General features: G+C 36.2%; 1 protein-coding gene across 1 annotated transcript in view; it reads left to right on the forward strand.

Annotated features, from left to right (window-relative positions):
* ITGA4 (integrin subunit alpha 4) overlaps positions 1-23,263 on the forward strand; it is an 80,700-nt gene that overhangs the window by 24,998 nt on the left and 32,439 nt on the right. Inside the window, exons 8-15 of the mRNA XM_059051958.2 lie at positions 663-725; positions 817-954; positions 3,969-4,080; positions 7,991-8,085; positions 9,301-9,391; positions 9,998-10,043; positions 10,650-10,804; positions 13,906-14,060. Of these exons, the coding sequence (XP_058907941.1) occupies positions 663-725; positions 817-954; positions 3,969-4,080; positions 7,991-8,085; positions 9,301-9,391; positions 9,998-10,043; positions 10,650-10,804; positions 13,906-14,060 (855 nt within the window). The remainder of the gene's footprint in view (positions 1-662; positions 726-816; positions 955-3,968; positions 4,081-7,990; positions 8,086-9,300; positions 9,392-9,997; positions 10,044-10,649; positions 10,805-13,905; positions 14,061-23,263) is intronic.

Below are 23,263 nucleotides of genomic sequence, written 5' to 3' on the forward strand. Positions count from 1 at the left end.
TGAAGCTGGAAATGATGAGCAGTGTGCTGCATTTAGTGGTAAAACGGGTGAAAGTCATATGGCTTTTAGATGAAATTGAGCAGGAAAGCTTTCAGAAAGACTATGTAAATCAAATGATCAAATGAGGCTCTTCTTTCCTATGAGTAATTGTTTCTGAGATAGAATTGTCTCAAGATGTCCAAGGAGTATATTTATTGGTTAATAAGTTTATAGCTGAAGGCAAATCAAGGCAGCTACATTCCTGGTACAATTGTGGTAAGACTAGAAAGAACAAAATGCTATTTCTCGTTCTAGTTTTTGTTACATTGCTGCATGAATATTACTTTGAAGATTGAGACAAACAACATTTTCTTTTTTTTTTCTTTTAATTGGAATATGATTGCTTTACAATGTTGTGTTAGTTTCTGCTGTACAAGGAAGTGAAGCAGCTCTATGTATCTTCTGTGCTCTCTAAGGAAACAGTAAGATTGTTCCTGAGAAGGTAGTTTTTCAAGGAAGGCATCTTAATGTGAACTTGGTTCCCTAAACCTTTTGTATCACTCTGAAAAGGATTTTTCAAAAATATATTTGAGCAATTACAAGTTATGAAAATTAATGTTTTGATTGAAACATTTTTAATGTGATAGCAGCCTGATCTTTCCGAATTCTTTTCCCCATTGCAGGCATACATATTCAGCATTGATGCAAAAGAACTAAATATCTTACATGAAATGAAAGGTAAAAAGGTAATATGTCTCTACCTTTGGTATCACTGAGGGCTTTGGTGAGTAATTCTGCTTTTTTCTCAATGACTGGATCTGGTTTGCCTTGGAGCAGCTTGGGTCTTATTTCGGAGCTTCTATCTGTGCCGTGGACCTCAACGCAGATGGCTTCTCAGACCTACTTGTGGGAGCTCCCGTGCAGAGCACCGTCAGGGAGGAAGGAAGGGTGTTTGTGTACATCAACTCTGGCTCTGTAAGTCTGACTGGCCACAGGCTGGAAGCCATGTATGGGATTTTGATTGAAACTGATGCTTTTCTTATTCCAAAGTTCTGAGACTATAGATTTTTAGGCTTCTTTTACTGATGAAAGTAAACATTGTGGTATTATACTGATACTTTAAAAATGAAATGGAATATGATGATGAATGGGCCACTGTCCCATTTTGATATCTTGAAAGTATGAGATCAGTTGTCTGGAGTTTCTCTATGCACAGCTTGTATGTGTTCACTCAAGTAGTTGAAGTTTCTTCCAGTTTTATTATGATGCAACTCTAATTTGAAAGAATGATTTTTATATAGCCCTAAAAATGTGAATGTCCTATTGGTTTGATGGTGAATGTCCCTATGTAATTTGGTAATTATAAAACACTACTAGAAGTAGAAGATAAAGTATGAAATGTTTTTAATTTCTTGATTTGAAAACAATTGGAAACAAGATATGTTTTGATAAGATGTTAATTTGCACAATTTATATAGATTATATTCCTGATAAGAATGTAAAATTGCCATAGTTTATTCCAAAGTAGATACAGTAGTTGTAGAAATAGGTGTTTACTTGCTTATGGTTGAGTTTTCAATTCGGGGGGTGTTTTGGAATAGAAACTGACCACTTGACAATTCAACTTAAAGAGTTCTGCTGGCCTTATCTTGACAGTCTATCTTCCTGGCATCAAATGAAAAGAAATAATTGATAGGGCCTTAATGGGGTCTTCGTGGCCTGTTTCTTTAAGAGCAAGAACAGGTTTGTGAGAAAATTGGTTCATTTCTTAAGTCACAGCATTTTCATTCGGGATTTAACAAAGTAAAATCTGTTTCCAGAAGGTATTTTTTTTAATCAGTTGTTTCAGAGCATTTAGTAAGTATTTACATTAAGCACCAGGCTAAACTCTTTACAATTTAAGAGAGAAAATACTCAGTCTTACAAAGCTGGGAGATTCTTAATGTTCCAAATATAGAGCAGGAAAGTTATTTTCATGCTGGGATACCCTAGACTGTTTAAACCTTAATTTTAATAGTAAAAGCATATCATCTATGAAGTGATCATTCATATCTCATTAGTAGTGAAATCAAGCATTGCTTTTTCTTATATAGATATTTCACATTTTCCTATCCATAAATGGTCTTCCTTATGCTAGCTGCATATTTTTCTTTCTCTTTAAAGTTTTTGAGAACAGTTTAAACAGTAGCATATATACCTAAAGTAAGGCAATAATAGAAACGTTTTACCCACTGAAATCTTAAGCAATCCCAATATGAAAAACAAAAGTGAAATGCCTTTGCTTAAAGGGCAAGGGAGGAGATCTACCCATTAGACTACCCTCTTGTTCGCCCCTCACCTCTACATCAGTCAAGAGAGGGCATCGCTTTTGAATACTGGGGTTAATTTTATAATTGATTTCAGCTTTTAAAACCTCTTGCATACGTTATTCTTCTTTTGTTGCCTTCCAACTTCCTGTTTCTTAACTTTAAAAAAAACGCTAACCACTACCTGACGTTATATTATATATTTATTGGTTTGGTTTGCTGTTGTCTGTCGGTTCTTCCATTTGAGTGTAGTCACTGTGTGGAGAGGAATCATCTGTTTTATTTACTGCTGTTTCCTCAGGGCTTGAAAGAGTCCTGGACAAGTTGGTGCTCAGTAATTGTTTTTGAATGAACTCAAGAAAGAATGATACTTGAATGAATCTGGCTTCCACCTACTTCTGCTAAAATAGCTCTCAGGGGTCCCCAGTGAACTCTTGGTCACCATTCTGTGCCTGGAGAATACTTGAAGAATAGTGATCACCACTGCTTGAAACTCTCCGCCTGGAACTTCAGTGCCTTTGTGTTGTCTTAGGTCTGCACCTTCTCGTCCTCGCCTCTTCTGCTTTCTGCTCTTTAAATAAGGCATTTCTCTAGGAGCAAAACAAGTACAGGAATTTTTTAGTAGGAAAATAAAAGGCGAAGGGCACTTCACAAGGGGAAGAACGTGTGTGCTATGGGAATGAACAGACTTGTTTGAGAAGAGGGAAGGATCTATGATGAGCAGTGCATGAGATTTGTTTTGGGTTTTGTTTTTAGTACAAGGGAGTGACATGATCAGAGTTTGGAAGAAGGTCTGGCAGCTGTTACTGCAACAGCTCCTGTTGAAACATTATTGAGTGTCTAATTGTAATAACTCATCTTCCAACTTCAGAGACAACAGTTGACCAATCCATTCTTCAGTGCTGCTGGAAAAAGATCACCAAGGCCAGCTTCAGTCGTGTCACTCCTCAACTCAGAAACCTTCAGTGGCTCTGTCTTGTTTTCCAAATGGAGAGTAAATTTCTCCCAGCCTTCAAAGTCCCACCCCATAAGACTACAGTCTGACTTTTTTCGGTCTCATTCATTGCACATACTGTTGATTATAGCCAAATTCTTTGCAATTTGTGTTTTGCTGATTATTTTCTCTGTATATCAAAACTTTGCCCATCCTTCAGTAGCCACCTTGACCACTACCTCCTTTTTTGAAATCTCTGCTGGCTCTCACAATTGGATATGCTCTCCTTGCTTGTCGATATTGCAAAGCAGTCTGTATTTCTAAGTCATTTACATGCTTGGACTCTGCCTTTTCTGTAACTGAGGGCTTCTTCAGGAATGGGAGTGTCTTATACACACAGTGCCTTGTCCCCTTTCACCCATTCAGTCTTTGCACAGTGCATTGCCTTTACTAGGAACTCACTAAATATTTGCTAAATTGAATTATCCAAATGATTTATTGGATTTTCAAAGCTAGGGATCATGAGTTTGGCAATTTTCTTTTGTCCTCTGAGCTCTAATCATACTATTATATGTGTTGACATACTTGATAAATATTTATTGAATTGAACTGAGATGTGTGTACTAAAGCTCAGGCTATAGTTTGTCCAGCCTGTTTGAAGCATTAAGAAAAAATCCATACCCAATTACAACAGTAAATAATGTGTAAAGTTGTGTTATAATGACAACTTTCTCCCCCTTTCTCTCTAGGGAGCAGTAATGAATGAAATGGAAATAGAGCTCACTGGAAGTGACAAATATGCTGCAAGATTTGGGGAATCTATAGTCAATCTTGGCGACATTGATAATGATGGCTTTGAAGGTAATTAAAAGTATCCAATTTGGTACATGATTTCCACTTTTACAGTGGCACATGGAAAAGAATATAATTGGAGTTTTATGTTGTTTGCCTTTCTATAGAAAATGGAGGCAGACTGGTATACTAAGTTTTTTTCTTTAGTGTTATCCCTGATTTCTTCTCAGTTGCCAGCTATTGATTCTTACTACTGTTAATAAAGAATGATATTCAACATACCTTATTTCATTGATTCTAAGGCACCATTGATTATAAGTCGTTTTCTTATAAGTCATTATTTTATGTGCCCCTGAAAAAATGGTGCCTCTTAAACTGCAACTCACTTTTTTTCTATTTTAAGAAGGACCCTGATTTCAGGAATGTGAAAATGTGGGAAAAATATGTGCATCATAGACTCATTGGATAACAGTATTTAACTATCAGTGTAGTAAAGACACTGACAAAACCCAACAGAGGCTGGTCACAGAGCTGGAGCCGGGCTCTGAAAGCCCCCTTGCTGTGCCAGGCTTTCCTTGTTCAGCTGCCCTGTTGTGGGAAGATTTGGGGATCCCAGGAGAGAGTCCTAAGCGGTGGTAAGGGGGCAACTGGCAGACTCAAGGACAGTGGATATTTGCCACTCGATAGGGGTGCGTTTCAATAATGGAATAGATGGTCTCATCAGAACTGTAACTGTTGCCTAGATATCAGTCCTACTGTTGAAGTATCTTTCTCTACCAGCCTTCCCTCTTAAAATTTGCTTTTTTTTCAGTCTAGTTCTAAGTGGTAACTAAGTCTATTAAAACTGTGCCTAAAATGATGAATGGGTTTGGAGGGAGAGTGTATAATTCCTCAAGTTCAGCAAATAAGTATTCGATATTTTCGGGGCTCAGAATTGTCTTCTAGATATAGTCATTGGCAATTGGTATATGGTAGAAGTAGGTCAAAACTTACTTGGATACTGGGCATCAGTGAGAGAGTACTGTAAATTCTCACTTTCTTAATATCTTCTTATGCCTAAATGCTTCATTCTACTTTAAATGTATAAAATATGTTATTCTACAAGGAGAAAGCTAGTTGGTTATTGAATATATGCTTCCAGTGAGCCCTCTTGAATGTAAGGTAGTGTAATTTGGTATACAAATATTACCATTTCTAGATTTATTTTACTATTTTTAAAACAAAAGGAGATAAAAGTATACATATATATTTCTATGGTTATGATTACACATAAAATTTTACATTAAAATATCTAAAAATGTTATTATGATGTTACATTTCACAAGTAATCAGCAATTCTGTGATATTTATTGAGGACTTATTTTTTGTCAGTTGTACCATGCCAGGTATAGAGTATGTGCCATAATGAATGTAAATGAAGGAAATAGTGGCACTCCTTTTTATAGTTTTACAATCAAATGGAATATAAGATTAAGACATGAAAAAATAAACATTATATAAGTGGTAAATTTAGACCCAACCTAATGAATATCTGTGAAAAAAATCATGTTTTTGCACCTTGATATTTCATATATATTATATAAAATAGTAAAATTCTTTCTTTTAAAATCAAAATCATCATTTAGTAAAATACTTATTTTGTTTACTTATAATTCCTTCCACATCCTCTTTTAATTGACACATCCAGGGAAGAGTATTCACTCTTGTGAATGTATTAAAATATTTGAGAATGATTTTTCATTTCTCATGTGCACATACACAGATGGTTGTTGCATATGACAGGATTTCCTTCTTTTTTATGGCTGAATAGCATTTCTGCTTTGCCCATGGCCATGTGTTTTCTACATTTTAGATATTAGCCAAGACCATGCTGATTTGGAAGTAGGCTCAGTGTGTCCTAGCTCTTCACTGAGGTCTTTAATTCCACCGTCTCACTCTACCTGCCTGGGTGAGCCAGCAGGGCATCTATGTTTAATTTTTCATTATGTGATTCCCTATTCTTTTTCCTCATCTTCTAACTTAGTTTGTTTTGCTGGGATATGAGTGAAGTTACTTCATGTTCATGGCAGAGTGTGTGGGATTGTGTAGAAAAGAGATGAAAAACCCACCTGTTCTTTTTCCTTCCTTCTCCAGTCTTAGATGCAAATCAGACTTAATGTCCTTTTGCTATGCACAGCTTTGTGGTGTTTTGCATAGTAGACCTCAGTCATTTTGGCATTCATGACATCATTTTTTTAATTGTTCTTCAAAAGAAAAAAATTAGACTATATTTCCTGGGTCCTTAGAAAAGCAAAACAAGCCATTTTCTAAGAAGATAACCAATCAATTTGGCAAGAGTCCAGCATAAAAATTTCATCAAAAGTATGAGAAAGTTAAATAGGTAATAGACAAACCTATTCAACCAATGTGACCAGACAGACAGATGATAGCATTTTAGCCATGAAATGCTTTTGGCAAGACCACTTGTTTTTGGTGTAGGTTTTTTATGTTGAGCCCTGTCATCTGACTTTTAGACTATATGTTTGAATATTTTTTTGAGCAGAACCATAATAAAGTTCTGCAACTGTAAACTGTATGCTGTATTATTTTATGTGCTTCTGAAATGCTTATATATTATCAAATCATATATTGAGCACTTCTTTCACACAGAAGAGGAACAGGTGCTAGGAGGGGAGAATGTTGGTCATAACTTTATTGTTGATGATTTTATAGAACGTGGTGATGGAGAGCACAGGTTGTGTAGCCAGACTGCGGGGTTTAAATCCCAACTCTACCACATCCTGGCTCTGCGACCTTGAGTGAGTTACATTCTGTGCCTCAGTTTCCTCATCTATAAAAAGTGAGGATCAAAAATAATTTGATAGAGCTGTTGTGAGAGTTACACGGGTTACAGTGGATTATGTGAGAATAACATGAATTACGTGTGTAAAGCCTCTAGCGCAATGCCTGCATTGTAAACAGTATATAAATGCTAGCTGATGTTATGATTATTATGATCATACTAATGATAATTGTTATGGTTTATACTAACAGTGAAATAAATGTTCAAATGGAAAGTAAAAACAGTTGTCAAATATCTCTGTTTATTCTCTATGTTTTGCCCCAATGCTGTTGCATAGGCATGGAAAAACATTATTATTAATAACATGTATTGTCCTTATTTCTGTAATGATAGCTGGAACTTTAGGATATTATATAATAGATCCAAGTGTCATCTTAGGAAGTAAGAGTTTGGATCTATGTATAAGATAGCCAAAGACCGAATATACTTCAGTATCTTCTGCTTGGAATTAAATTGATCTGGGCCTTCTTAATAGTTCAGTACTATATATACTTTGTATTTATCGTACTTAAGCAACCATGTTATTCATAGTTTCTATTTTCTCTTGGTTTTCTTATGTGAAAACATACCCTTAACAGATACTTTACTTTCATTGGAACAGGAGTTAATTCAGAAGTCATTTTGCAAATAAAGTAAAACCTAGAGCTCAAAATAAGGGTTCTTGTGGTTCTAGTATTTATAGATGATAATAACTTATTAAGTGCTACACACTGCTCTAAGCACTTCACATGAGTTACATCTTTCTATGCCGAGGATGAGTTCTCTTACAATCCTGTGCTGAGGTGAGGGGGCTGAGATACAGAGAGGTTAAGAAATGGGCCCAGCATAGCACAGCTGGGCACAAGGGCAGTGCTGTGGTCAGGCCTGGCCATCTGGCTGTAGGACCTGTGTCCTTAACCATTCTGTTAGCCTACCTCTAAGACTCTAAGCTTCTTCCACACACAGACTTATCTGTACAATCCACTACATTGTTATGACAGTAACAGTATTTTATAATTTTTTTTCTGTCCAGTGAGAAAAGTGTTTTTGATAAGGAGTTTTCTTATGTGATATTAATTAAAGAGCATGAAGGTTAGTTTTCAGAGTTGCATTCTTTGCATTAAGAATTTATTTTCTGTCATTTAAATTCTTGAATAGATGTTGCTATTGGAGCTCCACAGGAAGATGACTTGCGAGGTGCTATTTATATTTACAATGGCCGAGCAGATGGGATCTCGTCAGCCTTCTCACAGGTAGGATAATACTATTCTATTAATACTTTCAAAAGAAGCATTGGTAATAAAATCCTTCTTAATACTTCCAGTGTTAATGTGGACTTATTTTTTTTTAATTTGGTCTTTCAAATACTTAATACTATTTCACCATTTGCTTATAATAACAGTAGATGGCCTCATTTTTTAGGTCATTAATAACTCTTTGAATCCATTTTTTTTCATAAATAAGAGTTCTGGTTCACTTCCATTCTAGCTTGGATTTAACCTTTTAAAGACATTCTCTCTGCATTTCATCAAATTTATGTTCTGGGGTAATACCCATACTATTCCAGATAAGCCCATTTGGATTTGATTAACTGTGTCTTGCCCTATGGCTAAAGCCCCATGTTCCATGGAGATTGCACAGGGAGAGCAAAGACTCATGTGATACTCTGTGTTCCTTTTAGTGCAGAGAGTAAGATGAGAGCACTTTAATAAAGTTCCCTGATCTAACTCTGACTTTACTTTCACATTTTGAAAAATCAGGGCATTTCATTGCATAGAAAAAACTACATACACATGCAGAGAAGAGTTTTTCCAAAGGTACTCTTACAGAAACATTAGCTAATACTGTTATTTTTGATTAGGCAAAAACAGGTAAATTGTTCTCTGTATAACATGAAAGATATTTACTTGTCTAGTAAAGAATACTGATTCTCTTAGAATGGACAACGCTGATACTTGTAAATCAGTATCTGGACATGAAATTAAACATATGGGATAGGAAGCACATATCAGACTTGAGTTGTCCTTGCCAAATACTAGGAAGCAATCTGGCTAAATGAGGTGGTTATTATAAACCTAAGTAGTAGGCTCCACTAAGTGATCATAGATGTCTTATTTTCTTATTATTTGTTTGATTACTCATGTTGCTCAGGGAAATAAACACAGAGCCTGAAAAAAGACTGGGGAGAGAGTGTCAGGACTGTTTTAGGAGATCTTTACTACATAATTTTCCCTTTGCTCACAAAGTAAAGAAAGTGATTTTTTTTCTTGTCACAAAATAGATGTCAGCTTCCCACTTCAAGCTGGAAACTACTCTTTCTCTTAGACACCTTATTTGACTTAACTACAATGCATTTGTTAATAATGTGCCAGGGCATGTACTGGGACTCATTATTTAACTAAATCATTGTTTCTCTGGGATATTAGGTGTTCAAATCCTGTTTCCCACTCAACTTTACTGTTTTTCAGAGAATTGAAGGGCTTCAAATCAGCAAATCATTAAGTATGTTTGGACAGTCTATATCGGGACAAATTGATGCAGATAATAATGGATATGTAGGTGAGTATAAAATTTACCATATTTTATAAATTGAAATAAACTCTGTTGTGGATGCTGCTTTATTGTGAAGTACGTAAAACTGGTAGAGAAAAGTTCTAATTTACTAATGAGTTTTTTCCTTCATTTTTAAAGCTCTTTTGAATTTAAGGATGGGTCAGAAATAATCGAGTAATTCCTGAGCTTTAGACTCTTAGTTACTTAACACTTTATTCCTTGATCCAGAAAAAATTAAAAGCATTCATGAAAATAAATCAAACATACAATGATGAAAAGAAAAAGCGTTTTTTTTGTAATTTAAAAGAAATTTCTGGGTGAATATTTATAGGCCAAAACTTGAATCTTGTTTCAGTAAGGCTGTCTTTATATCATATGTTTATATCCTAATGTTTATATTTATACTATAAAGGGATGAATGTCATTGTAAATGAGCATATTCAGACATATGTGAAATGAATCTTAAGATGTAAGCATACCTATTCTAATTAATTTTCTGTAAATAGTGTTTTGATATAGTCGAAAGGTGATATGTAGTTAAGTATTTATGGCTGAAAGTAATTCTCTTTGACTAATGATGATCATTAATCTGTGTTGCTTTTTATCCTCCAGATGTAGCAGTTGGTGCTTTTCGGTCTGATTCTGTTGTGCTGCTAAGGTAAGGTTGATACATTTCACTGCTTAATGACAGTTGGGCTTAATTTAAATGATGGGAGGCAGTTTTTAAAATCAGCAGGGTGGTGACCTCATAACACTCCTTTTTTTTTTTTTTTTTTTTTTTTTTTTTTTTGTGGTACGCGGGTCTCTCACTGCTGTGGCCTCTCCCGTTGTGGAGCACAGGCTCCGGACGCGCAGGCTCAGTGGCCAGGGCTCATGGGCCCAGCCTCTCCGCGGCATGTGGGATCTTCCCAGACCGGGGCACGAACCCGTGTCCCCTGCATCGGCAGGTGGATTCTCAACCACTGCGCCACCAGGGAAGCCCAACACTCCTTCTGATACTCTGAAATTTAATTATTGAAACTTTAGGATATTTTTCCCACCTTACCTAGATATATACATAAATCAACAAAGTCAATAGTTTTAGAAGTTTAAATGAAAATTTCTTTTGATTCATACATGGAAATGTAATTGGGTATATAAACACATATTATTAAACAGTTTCATGAAATTACTTGATCAATGGAAACTGACAAAACAAATGTAACTGTCATCTTAAGGAAAAATAATTCTGCAATTAATATTGCTAATTTTATTTCCTTCTTAGGACGAGACCTGTAGTGATTGTCGAAGCTTCTTTAAACCATCCTGAGTCAGTAAATAGAACAAATTTTAACTGTATTGAAAATGAATTGCCTTCTGTGTGCATGGATCTAACACTCTGTTTCTCATATAAGGGCAAAGAGGTTCCAGGTTATATCGGTAAGGGTGCCCTTACAAATTAATGCCTGATAGAATGTGCACTTCCCTCATAAATCTCTTGGTCATCTTTCGAGCTCTCTCTGTATTTCACCATGGAGGGGTTTTTAGGGCAGGAGAGAGCAGCCACCTGATAACTTTCCTCTTCATCTTCTGGATTCTTGCTTTGTTCTAACCAATGAGTTGGACACATTAGGCTTTAGTTGTTTAGAGATTATGGCAGGGAGTAGAGCAAGCGTATCACTTGCTATCTTATTTAAAGTAAACTAATTGAGCTTAATCTGTAAGATCTCTTTAGAATAAAAAGAACATCACCACAGCTCCTCCTGTTTTACTAGGCTCACTGAAATCTTGAGCTGGCTTAAGTTGGAGGCCTGAAAGGGGGAAGATTCTTTTTTTCTTATTCTGTCCTCTTTGAGTAATTGAAGAAGCTTATCTGGAGTCTAGACCCTGATTCTAATTTCCATAAATAACACACATCTCTTAAGGATTTACTATGACTATCGGCTCCTAAGAGCCATGCCCATTTGCCTGTACATAGGCAACTCCCAGTGGTCTGCTCTGGAGAAAGTATCTTTGATATGGCTTATCCAACATTGTGGTTAATCTCAAATAACGTATATATGACTTCATAATCGTTACATTTTTTTCTAGCAGGTTAATGTTCCTAATTATGTTATATTTAAGCTAATATTAGAATAACTACTAATGAAACTAGCCCATGGTAGAAGAGAAGCATAATGGAGTTTACCATTTGGACATTAATAATTCATATATTTCCTGAGCCCCACAGACCTATCAAGAGTTGTTTGTTCCCATGACCCTGCAGGATGTCATCTAAACATCATGAAGGGTAGCAGATACTTATTGAACCAAGCTATAGATATTTAGCAGAGACCTCAGTCTGAATTAGCCTGTAATAAGAAGTACAGAATGAGCCTGGTATTTCTATTTTAGATCAGATTCATTTTTTTAAAAATTTTAATTTTATTGGAGTATAGTTGATTTACAGTGTTATATTAGTTTCAGGTGTTCAGCAAAGTGATTCAGTTATACATATATGTATATTCATTCTTTTTTAGATTCCTTTCTTACAGATATAGATAAGATTCATTTTTAATGGTACTCTGCAGAAGTCCTCATTAAAGATGCAGTGATAGGCCAGTGGGCAAAACCTTCATCCGGTTATTGATTGAAGAAATAGCAGTTGGAGAGCATGACCCTAATAACACAGTGACACAGACAAGCTGATGATTATCTGAGAGACACACGTTAAATAGAGAGAACTATTTCCCTTTATGGAAAATCAGTATTTGTCGTACTACCAATTCCATTGTGACCAAATATTTCTTTAAATGATTGAAAACAAATATATGAAAATCATAAATAATCATAGCGTTGTTACAAAATATGCTTTGTAGTTGTCATAAAATGACTCCTTGGGAGAAATAATTCACATAGTAAGCATGTTTAATAAAACCAGGACATTTTGCCACTTACTGTGGACAGATTTTTATTTCCCTTGTTTCATGTGCTCTTGTCTGAGCTCAGGGTGATGAATTTGTAGATGGCTATTTCAATTGCAACTCTATCTCTGAGGCATTGAACCTCAGTTATAGTAATTTTGAAGCCAATTGATTTGGACTTTATTTTCTAAATAAAAGGAAGGTTGAAAGATGAAGTTTGTAGGAGTGATGTAGGTTTTATACTTATGTTTCCTTGAAGATAAAATCCTTCCAGAAGAGTAAGATACTCCTAAAATGTAAGTGAACTCTTGAGGAATAATATAAATTATTTTAAATATCACTTATGAATTATTTCTCCTATATAATGAATGACCTCTCAGTGGACTACTAGATGTAGCTTGTTTTGCAAAGAAGGCTTTTATTTTTCAATTTTTAAAATTGAGGTATAACTGACAAACAACATTATATTAGTTTCAGGTATAAAACATGAGAGGATTCAATTATTTGTGTATATTGTGAAATAATCACCAAAATAAGTCTAGTTAACATCCGTAGTTGTAAATATTTTCTTCTTGTGATAAGAAATTTTAAGATCTACTCTTAGCACCTTTCGAGTGTGCAATACAGTATGATTAACTGTAGTCACCGTGCTGTACATTACATCCCCATGACTTTTTTTGTAGCTAGAACTTTGTACCTTTTGATCCTGTCACCCATCCCTGACCCCTCACCTCTGATAACCACCAGTCTGACAAAGAACCCTTTTAGATTCAAGAAATAGCTCTTTCTTTCTTGGTAAGATCGGTCTTGGAATTTTTTTTGGTTGTTGTAAATTTTCCTTAATTTTTTGGTTATTGAAGATCTTCTTTAGCACATCATTTACCATGTCAGATTTGAAATAAGTTCTTACCAAACTGCCAGAATATTTATTGAGAGAATGTCTTTATATATTTGTTTATTTTTACATAAATCAACAGTGGAAGATCCAACCAGAAACCAATAAAAACAAGGAAGAGAAATAATCAGGGTCTAGGGCTGGAAAGGAGATGTTTGTGAGTCAGCTGTTTATGTAGGTTTGACTTTTAAACCATGTGTTCACTTCACATTAAAAAAAAAATTCAAAAGAAAAATAGCAACCCCTCAAATTGGAAACAAATGGAAATAAATGAACCCCACCATAAATGAAATTAGTTCTGTAACCACACAAGATAAAATTATTCCAAGTGACATTTGGGTGCCTGTACTTCCTCAGTCAGACGTTCTATGGACAAAAGGACTCAAAGAAATCTGAAACTTTACTCAAGACTTTTATTATTAGTAACAACTTGGTAGTGTAGCTGTGAAATGTTTATATGTAGGAAGATTAAGCAAATAACTAAAGATATTAATTTTAAAAGTAGAAATCTAGAGAAAAGTTTATAAGTCTTTTTTTTAATTTATAAAAATAATTTTTGAAATGTGTATTTTAAGTTGTTCCCTCTTTCATATTTCTGGTTAGTCTTTAGAAAGTTATTTAATGAAGAGAATTTAATATATTTCCAGTATTCTATATAACTTTGACTATTATCACTTTAAAAATAACAAAACAAATGCCTTTAGATAATTATACTAATTGCAATTCTCTTTGCATTTTTGCAGTTTTGTTTTATAACATGAGCCTGGATGTGAACCGAAAGGCAGAGTCTCCATCGAGATTTTACTTTTCTTCCAATGGAACTTCGGATGTGATTACAGGAAGCATAAAAGTGTCAAGCAGAGTGGCTAACTGTAAAACACATCAAGCATTTATGCGGGTAATGTAAACTTGTTTTTATTAACAGATACGTAAACGTCAATATTATCAATACGTTTAAATCTTCTTGCATTGGTATCTTTTATAAAACATAGTGAAAAGCAAGTGTTACTTGAACTAGCTGGTCTGTTGTTCCAGAGTCAAAATGTTAGATGATCCTGTGACAGACCTAGATAATTCAAACTCTACTTTTTGCTTCTTCCTTATTTCACATTTATCACATTTTACTGCGTCACTGTTTTCAAAGATTTGCCTTTTCCTCTTCACAATTGCTATTGTCCCTCTCTGTTTATGCACTTGCCTAAAAATGTAAATGTCGAGTAGCTCTGCTGAGCCCCAGATCTATTCCTGGTAGATATTGGAGGGTGGGGGGAGGCAGGGAAGTTGGTTTATTTTTCATGTGACTTTAAGAAGCAGAATCCAACGTGACTGCTTTTGGATCGTGCCTTGGTCTCTATGGCAGCATTGTCGGTGATGTCAGTGGGAACTCGCACAGTTGTAGCGTGATGCGGGTCATCTGTGGGCCACGATGATGCCTCTCATGATGGTTTGGGGTATATCCTGCCAAAGCACAGCCAATTTCATGTTTCTTTTATTAAAACACTCATTCCAAAACTGATCATCACGTTCCTTGCATTGATCACATTTTATCGTATGAAGCAGTGCCAGATCTTTTTCATTAGGGAATGGTGTACTTCATCAGAAAAACTACTGTCACAAAAAAGCCAAACTATTCCTAGGAACCTTTTCTGGGATTTCAAATAGTAACCTCAGTTTAGAACTTAATTTTTCCTTAGATACTTATTCCAAGCAAATGCAAACAAGCATCAGGACTATTAAATGCTGACAGCAATAATCCCTATGCTCTTTCCTCATTTCCCATAACAGTTTTTTATTGTTGTACTAGAGTAAAGCTATTAGATGGTTGAGAGCCAAAAGTATAGAATGATACTAGTGCACCCATCATTGATTGATGTGGTGGGGATTAAAGAGGGTTTCTTCTTTTTAATTCTGCATAGTTGATTTTACTCAGGTTAATCAATTTTAGAGACTAACATTGAGACCATTTTAAAGGGCAATAAAAGGACCAACATCAGGCATTGACAGACATATTGTGTTGAATCTGTATAAATGGCAGCAAATTGATATGATTTATTTAGTCCCATTTCTTGACATTGTTCCTATGACTAAGGTTTCATCAAAATTGTGCACTTTCTTCAGAATTGATTTGTACCAGAAATGACAATTTAGCAGAGGTTTCTGTGTTAGTTGCCTGTATACTTGTCACTTCCATGGTAACACAACAACAGCAGGTTACAGTCATGACTTTGGGCCATACTGTCAATGTCAAAAAAAAGCACTTAGCTGTGGGATTGGTACATAGAGGGACTGTTTTTGAAAAAGTGGTTGTTTCTTCCAATATTTTTTTTCCTTCCTAACTTACCTTGCTTCTGTTTGGGATGTTTTAAAACTCATACATAGAAAGGCAAAAGGCTACTCCAACACTCTCCCTTGCAACAAATCCAAAGGCAGGTGTAAGAACCACAGAAGCAGCTGCCCTAACCTTGAGTTTTGTCAAGGACCCCTAGCTGTTATTTAGGAGGAGATGAAAATATGATGAGTGCATTTCCCACCCCCACCAGCATGGTACCCGAGGCTTTCGGAGACATTAACTGGATTGTTCCTTTGTTCTGTAAAGTGCGTCCGGTGTCAGGAGTGTTAATATACATGTGCGTTCTACCTCAGCGCTCCTTACAGTGAAATAGGTGACACTTGTTAATTTTGTGCTCAGGGCCACAGCCCCCACCTCTCAGAGGACTCCCTGCCTGCTAGTTGGGCATGCTTTCTTTGCATAGCTCCTTCTGGCTGTACCAGTTAAGCTCCACTTCTTCCAGTTAATAGATATTGAGTACCTATGTAGTGTCAGGTTCTGTTTGAGACACTTATATAGGTCAGTGACTGAAACAAAAAGATTACCACCCTCATAGAGTTTATAGTCTAGTGTGGTGAGATAAACAATGGCACAAAATGTAACAATGCACATTAGTAACAGAAAATAACACAATAGCACAATAGTAACAAAATGTAAATTTTATAGTATTTTAGAGCAGCAGACCCCAGCCTTTGTGGCATCGGGGACCGGTTTCATGGAAGACAGTTTTTCCACTGGGGGTGGGGGATGGTCCAGGAGGTAGCGTGAGTGATGGGGAGCGATGGGGAGAGGCAGATGAAGCGTCGCTCGCCCGCCGCTCACCCCCTGCTGTGCGGCCCGGTTCCTAACAGGCCACGGACCGGTACCGGTCCATGGCCTGGGGATCGGGAACCCCTGTTTTAGAGGATTATATGGGTGATGGAAAAAGGAAAGGAGAGCAGAGCACAGGAAATTATAGAGTGCTGGGGAAGGAGTGAAGAATGCAATTTTAAATAGGTTGGGCGGAGTGGGCCTCATTCAGAAGGTGACATCTGAGCAAAGACTTGAAGGAAGCTAAGAAGTTACCATGTAGATGTCTGGGGCAGTGGTCCGCAAACTTTAGCATGCAACAGCATTACCTGGGGGGCTTGTTGAAACACAGATTGCTGGGCCCCACCTTGAGTTCTTGATTCAGTAGGTCTTCAACAAGGCCTGAGAATTTGCTTTTCTTCAAAGTCCCCAGGTGTTGCTGATGCTTGAGAGCTGTACTCTGAGAACCCCTGATCCAGGAGGAGAACATTACTGAAAGAAGAGCTAGGTAAAAAAGCATCAGGAAAAGAATGAGCCTGGTTGTTTTAGGAAACCATGAGGAGGCAAGGATGGCTGGGAGAGTGAGCAAGGGGGAGAGCAGTAGAAAAAGAGTCAAATCACATTAGACCCTGTGACTTTTTCTCCAAGTGACATGGGGATCTATTGTAGAGTTTGGGGCAGATAATTGACGGGTTGATGCGGGAAGAAGAGGATACTGCAGTAAGCCAGGTGAGAGACAATGGCTCCAACAAAGTTGGTAGCAGTGGATCTGCTGAGAAGTAGTAGAAGACAGATTCTACAAAATTTACTGACAGATTGGATGTCTAGCATTTGAGAAAGAAAGGCTCCAAGACGACTCCAAAGTCATTAGCCCAAGCAACTAGAAGAATACAGTTTTCATCAATAGGGCAAGGGAAACAACTTTTGGGTGTAAAATGTTGGAGTTCAGCTGTGGACCTGCTGAGCTGGAGAGACCTATTTTACTTTTGAGTGTAAACAGCAGTTAATCATTTGTATTGTATATACTCATCTGGAATTGGAGAGGGGCATAGAACTGGAAATATAACAATCCGTCTTTGGCATATGAATGGGTTTGAAAGTCATATGAGGTGGCTGAGATCATCACAGGAGGAGAAAAGAGCTAAGGTCTGCACTCTGGGCCCTACAACATGAAGTGGTTAGAGAGAAGAGAAGGCTTACAGAGGAGATGAGAAGGACTAATCAGTAAGGACGAAAAACAGGAGCTTGTGGCATCCCGGAAGTGAAGTGAATAAAGCAGGGAAAAGGAGAAAGGCATGACAGTGTTTTCAGTGCTTTCCTCTTAGTTGAAGAAGATGAGGGCTAAGAACTCACCATTGGGTTTAGCAATGTAGAAGCTATTGGTGATCATGACAACAGCAGTTCAGAGGAAAAGGAGGAGAGGAATTGGAGACAGAGTGTAGCTTATTCTTTCACAGATTTTTACTCCAAGGGGAGCTAAAGAAAAGGGGTGGGGAGTCAGTAGCTGACAAGAGAAGTGGAGAGACTTTTTGTTTCTTTTAAGATGGGAGGAATAGCATGCTTTTATGCTGATGGCTGTGTTCCAGTAGAGTGCATGAGATAGATAAGAGGAAAGAATGTCGGTGCAAAGAGGGCAAAAAGGGTGGGATCAATTGTACAAATGAAAGGATTGATTCTAGATACACACATGCATAGTTCATCTGTTTATGTGCTTGCAGATGCTGGGCAGATGTGGTTGAGAGGACTGGAAGTCCTCTTCTCATTGCTTTAATATTATCAGCGAAGTAAGAAGCAAAGGCGTTAGCTTCCATTGGAATGGGAGAAGTGGTGTTTAGAGTTCGGGAAGAAGATGTGAAGTAGTCTTCTAGAAGAGTGGGAGAGTGAGAAAGTACAGTATGGTCCTGACATGGAGTTAGGCTCTAAGTTGCATCAGAAAGTGAGACGAGTCAGTATGGTTGTGGTTTTTGCCAGTCATGTTCAACCTTACAGGTGGGACTAGATGAAGAGTTACACTCAACCATGGTTGTGGTCTGCCAATAGAGTGAAGTGAAGAAGGAACGCACGAGAGAGCCGAGGAGTATGCAAGGGAGTGGTTATATTTTTGGCCATGAAGATTAAGCAGGGTAAGGAGAGCAGAGAGGACAGCAAGAGGGTGTGTGAGGGACAGGGGAACAAAGTTGAATTGGAGGTCCCAGTGGGAGCAGCACATTGTTGGACTTGAGTGTTAAAGAGAATGAGCCAGAAAGATTTCATCAGTATGATAACATGTTAGAGCCACTGGGGACCTGAAGGTGAGGAAAAGAATTGAATTTTATTTTTTTTCTTGCTCATAATCCCTTGATGATCTCACATAAATGAAAGTCTTTAAACCTACTTATATTTAAAAAACCCATCACAGTCCTTGATAGTAGAGTATTTGGCTATTTTAGAAAATCCAAATCTTCTCATAAAACTTGGTTTTTATTAAGTCCTTCTCTTTTAATCACACATTCTCTAGTTTCATGTATTGGATCTTCTTGGATTATAGGAGACATTATTAGCAATCTAATAAGTATCACATCACTAGCATGTACATTTGCTGGTATGTTATTTTTCTGAGATTATATGGTCATTTATCTGGTTGATAAGCACATCAGTTTTCTCAAGTCTACTTCATCTACTCATAATTAAAACAGGTATTACATAAGATGGTTTTATGTAAGTGGTCAAAATGTATTCCTCAGAAAATAAGAAGGCAGAAATTATTTTTTTCCTTATAGAACTCCATTTTTTGGTTGTTTATAATTATGCCAAGCTTTAATTTGTACTGTTAGAGCCTTAAAATTGTTAGATGTTATGAAAGGAGAATCTAGAATTTAGAGTTGGGAGTTAATAAAAGGTTTCTATGATAGAAGGCAAATGGTTAATTTTTTATGCCTTATAGTGTTTTATCTATTGAAATTCTGTTCTCTTGGACCTCACTTTTCCCATTATGAAAATGTTTCCCCATCCATGTAAGCATATGAAAATGAATCTTTGTTATCTTCAAAGGTACAACTTGATTAGGTCTTAGAGATTTCTTAGGACAAGATTTTAGGACAAAGGATAATTTTGAGGCTGTTTTGATTTAGAGAAACCCATTCAACAATTGGCAACAGGGCTTCCCTGGTGGCGCAGTGGTTGAGAATCCGCCTGCCGATGCAGGAGACACGGGTTCGTGCCCTGGTCCGGGAAGATCCCACATGCCGCGGAGCAACTAAGCCCGTGAGCCATGGCCGCTGAGCCTGTGCGTCCGGAGCCTGTGCTCCGCAACGGGAGAGGCCACAACAGTGAGAGGCCCGCATACCGCAAAAAAAAAAAAAAAAAAAAAAAAAAAAACAATTGGCAACAATTTTTAGAAATGTTGGAGCAGCCATGGTAGTGAGACTTACCTTCAGGTTTTTAGAGATATTTCTTGACTGATCTTGATGGAATTTCTGCATCAAAATACTCTCTGATGTTTGAGAAGAAAACAAACATTCCCTTCCTGTCTACAGCATTCCATAAAATTTAGAAATATTTAGCTTAGTCATTGGACCAGGAATGCCTGTCTCTACTGGTATCTGAGATCCAGTGAGTTCAGTGGCCTTAGTATGTTGTATAATAATCATGAAATCAACCTGCCTATGTATTTAGTAGATTAGTTTATTCTTTCTTTCCTTTGGTTTCTCTAAATTCTGGCTTTTGGATTTCTGAAATAAAGGAATTTTATTTTGTTACCTAAGTCTTTAGGTGACTTATAAAACCCATAATTTTCAGTAATAACTTCAAAAAATGAACACGTATTTGATTACTAAATATATGTATTTGTATTTTATTTGCTTACATTTTTAAGCTATACAAACACATAGTTTAATGAAGTACCATTTGCTCCAAAGTAGTTATATTTTAACCACTGTGGACCAATCCATATATGCATGCATTTCTGCTGAAAATCTAAATGCAGACAAACTATATAACTATACTGATATTATGGTAACCTAGAAGATGATTGATTATTCCAACATATATTAATTCTTTGTTAGATTACAAGGTCTTTGGAGATAGGATATTATCTTTTCCATGTTTGTACTCTTCTTAGAGCTAGCACAACTCATTACATTAGGCCCCCAATCAATCAATATTTAATAAATTTATAGATGATGTGTTCTCAGAGCTTTTTAAAGAATTCTTTGAGGGAAAAATCTGTAATGTTCTATTTGTGTAATGGTGAGGGCACCTGTCTTGGGGGTGTTGTCTTTTCTCAGGAAGTTGTAGTCCCAGATGTTTGACAGTTCACCTTCTGAAACATACTTACTGGATAAAATGGTTATAATTACACGGGGCCTTGCTGGCTCAGCTTCCAATCTATGCCTCAGTCTTGCCTTCTCCCACCCCAACCCATTCCCCACATTGGCACCAGAGGGGCATTTCAAAAGCACAAATCGGATCACATTTCTTCTTAAAATTCTTCTATGAAAGAATTTTCCCATGCCCTTTCGAGTGTAGGTTAGGTGGCCCTCCCTCTTCTGTACTTGTGTCTGCATGTATCAGAATGCTCATCTCTCCACCACATGTGTGGACTTATGGGTTTTAAAGTGTAATGTAGGCACCGGCTTTCATTTTTGTATCCCTAGATCCTGCCTTCTACAGAGTAGACCCATGAATAGATATTTTCACATGTTTATTTATACCTCAACATCATTGTTCATTAAGTAATATTTTATAAATATTTCTGGCTCCACCCTTTAAATAAATTCCCTCACTACATAAACACAATAGGATGACGTGGGCCTACAGCTCAGTTCTCAAGCTGGCCATAATAAAAATTTCTGTGAAAGTCAGACAAGAAGGCAGACTTTGTGTAATTTCAGGCATGTGCTAATTTGCATGCTTGTGGGTGCCCTGTTTTATGTAATTGTCCATAAAAATGTGGCATGGAATCTTCATTATTTTTAATATAGATAGCACATGGCCATCCAAATTAAAAATTTTAAGCAAATCTACTTTTTCCTCCTGTATATTAATTAGTCACTTTAAGAATTTTTGATATTATAGCTTTTGTCCTTAGGTGGAGCTGTTAAAGTTAAGTAAGTGTGAATATCTGTCAAATACAGTTCTTGCAAGAGTGCACGTACATTTTATATATTGTGAGAAAGGCATAATTAATAGCTAATTAGGATAATGAAAGTAATATACACCAGATGTAGAGAAGACCTTGTGGAAAATTAGTATGAATTAGATAACATGTGATGTGGTCAAAGCAAGCTTGTTGAGAAGAATTAAAGCAGTGGACATGTGGAGGGACGGTCAGTGGCTGTCTAGCTCCTACACCTAGGGAACAATTTAATCAAGTTTGCTATTGTCATACTCAGGGCTTCAAGCTGTTCCATTTTCACAAGTTGATAACTTGGGATTTGGACCTTGATTTGCAGCATTCCTATATGGTCAAGGTTTCGAGTTGAGATGATCACTTTCCAAGTAATCTAATAAAAACATCTCCATGTGTGAGAATGGAAAAGCCATGAGAGATCTTGAGTACTCTGAGTCATGCTACACATCTTCCAGGTACCACTTAATTAATACAAGTCTAATAGTTGTATTAGTTGTATTAGTAGAACACATTTTCTATTTAGTGTTCACCGGTTGGCAACAGACTAATTTTCTTTTTTCTTATTCCTTCCAAATAGTCACCAGAATTTATTATAAGAAACTGAAATTCTGTAATTCCTTGGTTGGCTTATATAGCTACATTTTGCAGTAATATACACATAATAATTATAATATTTAACATCTATTGAGATCTTAATACATACCAGGCATTGTACTAAGTGTTTTACATACGTTTTGTCATTGAATCCTCACAATAAGGTATAGGTGTCATAATCATCATTTTCATTATCATTATTACCAACCATTTTCAGATGAGGTAATTGTTCCATAGACAGATTATGTAATTTGACCAAGGTTACATATAGATAACAAGTGAAGGACCTGAGGTTTGAAGCCCAGTACTCTACCTTCAGACCATTTGCTTTTAACCAATTTATATATATATATATATATATATATATATATATATATATATTTATATAATTTATATATAATGTTGTAAATGATGAGAAGAAACAATTACATCCTTTTTTATAATTACATGAAAGACATAGAATCGGTGTAGTCTTATGTGAAATGTCATCTTTATTAACTGCATTGATTTTTATCAAAAGTTACTATAGGCATAAATATCATAGTAATCTGTATGATAGGTATTTTTTTCTATCAGTAGGGATTGTTAATTTATGAGCTTTGGAAATCTGCTTTTAGGCAGAAATGTTTAAGCTATATTCCAACTCTGAATTGTCTAGATAAATAGAAATCCACTGACATTATTCAATAGGAGGTCTGTCAATTACAGTGTCATGGATCTACTAATGAACTCACTAAGTATAAATATAAACCTCATAAATATAAAACTCAATTATGGTTAAAATTAATATGTCTAGTCCCAATGAAAACACTTGAGTTTCCTTAGTGGGACTTTGATGAATCTATTTTTTTTTTAATGAGAAGAAATGTAAATTAAAACGGGCATATGAAAAGTAGAGTCAAGCCAAACTTTACATTTAAATTGTTAGTGTGAAAGACGAACTGTGTGACCAATTCTTTGAATATCTTCTGAGTACAGTAACAATTATAATACCAAGAAAAACTGCATAGTTCCTGTGTAGGTGGACTGTATCTGCTGATTGTGAACTTCTCTCTCAAATCCTGAGATAATATCTACTTTTAATTTTTGTTGTGCATAAACTACTTGTTCTATAGATTTGCCATCAACATGTCTTATTTCATGCAGTTTAAATTGTCAACTGAATTCTGTTATCAATCCTCATGGATTACTTTATAGTGGAATCTTATTTGCCCATCCTCTTAGATAGGGATAAAAATAAATGAGTCTGCTTTGTTCAGTATATTTTGAAAATCTCATA

This window comes from Kogia breviceps, chromosome 2, assembly GCF_026419965.1.
Source record: "Kogia breviceps isolate mKogBre1 chromosome 2, mKogBre1 haplotype 1, whole genome shotgun sequence".
Lineage (NCBI taxonomy): Eukaryota > Metazoa > Chordata > Mammalia > Artiodactyla > Physeteridae > Kogia > Kogia breviceps.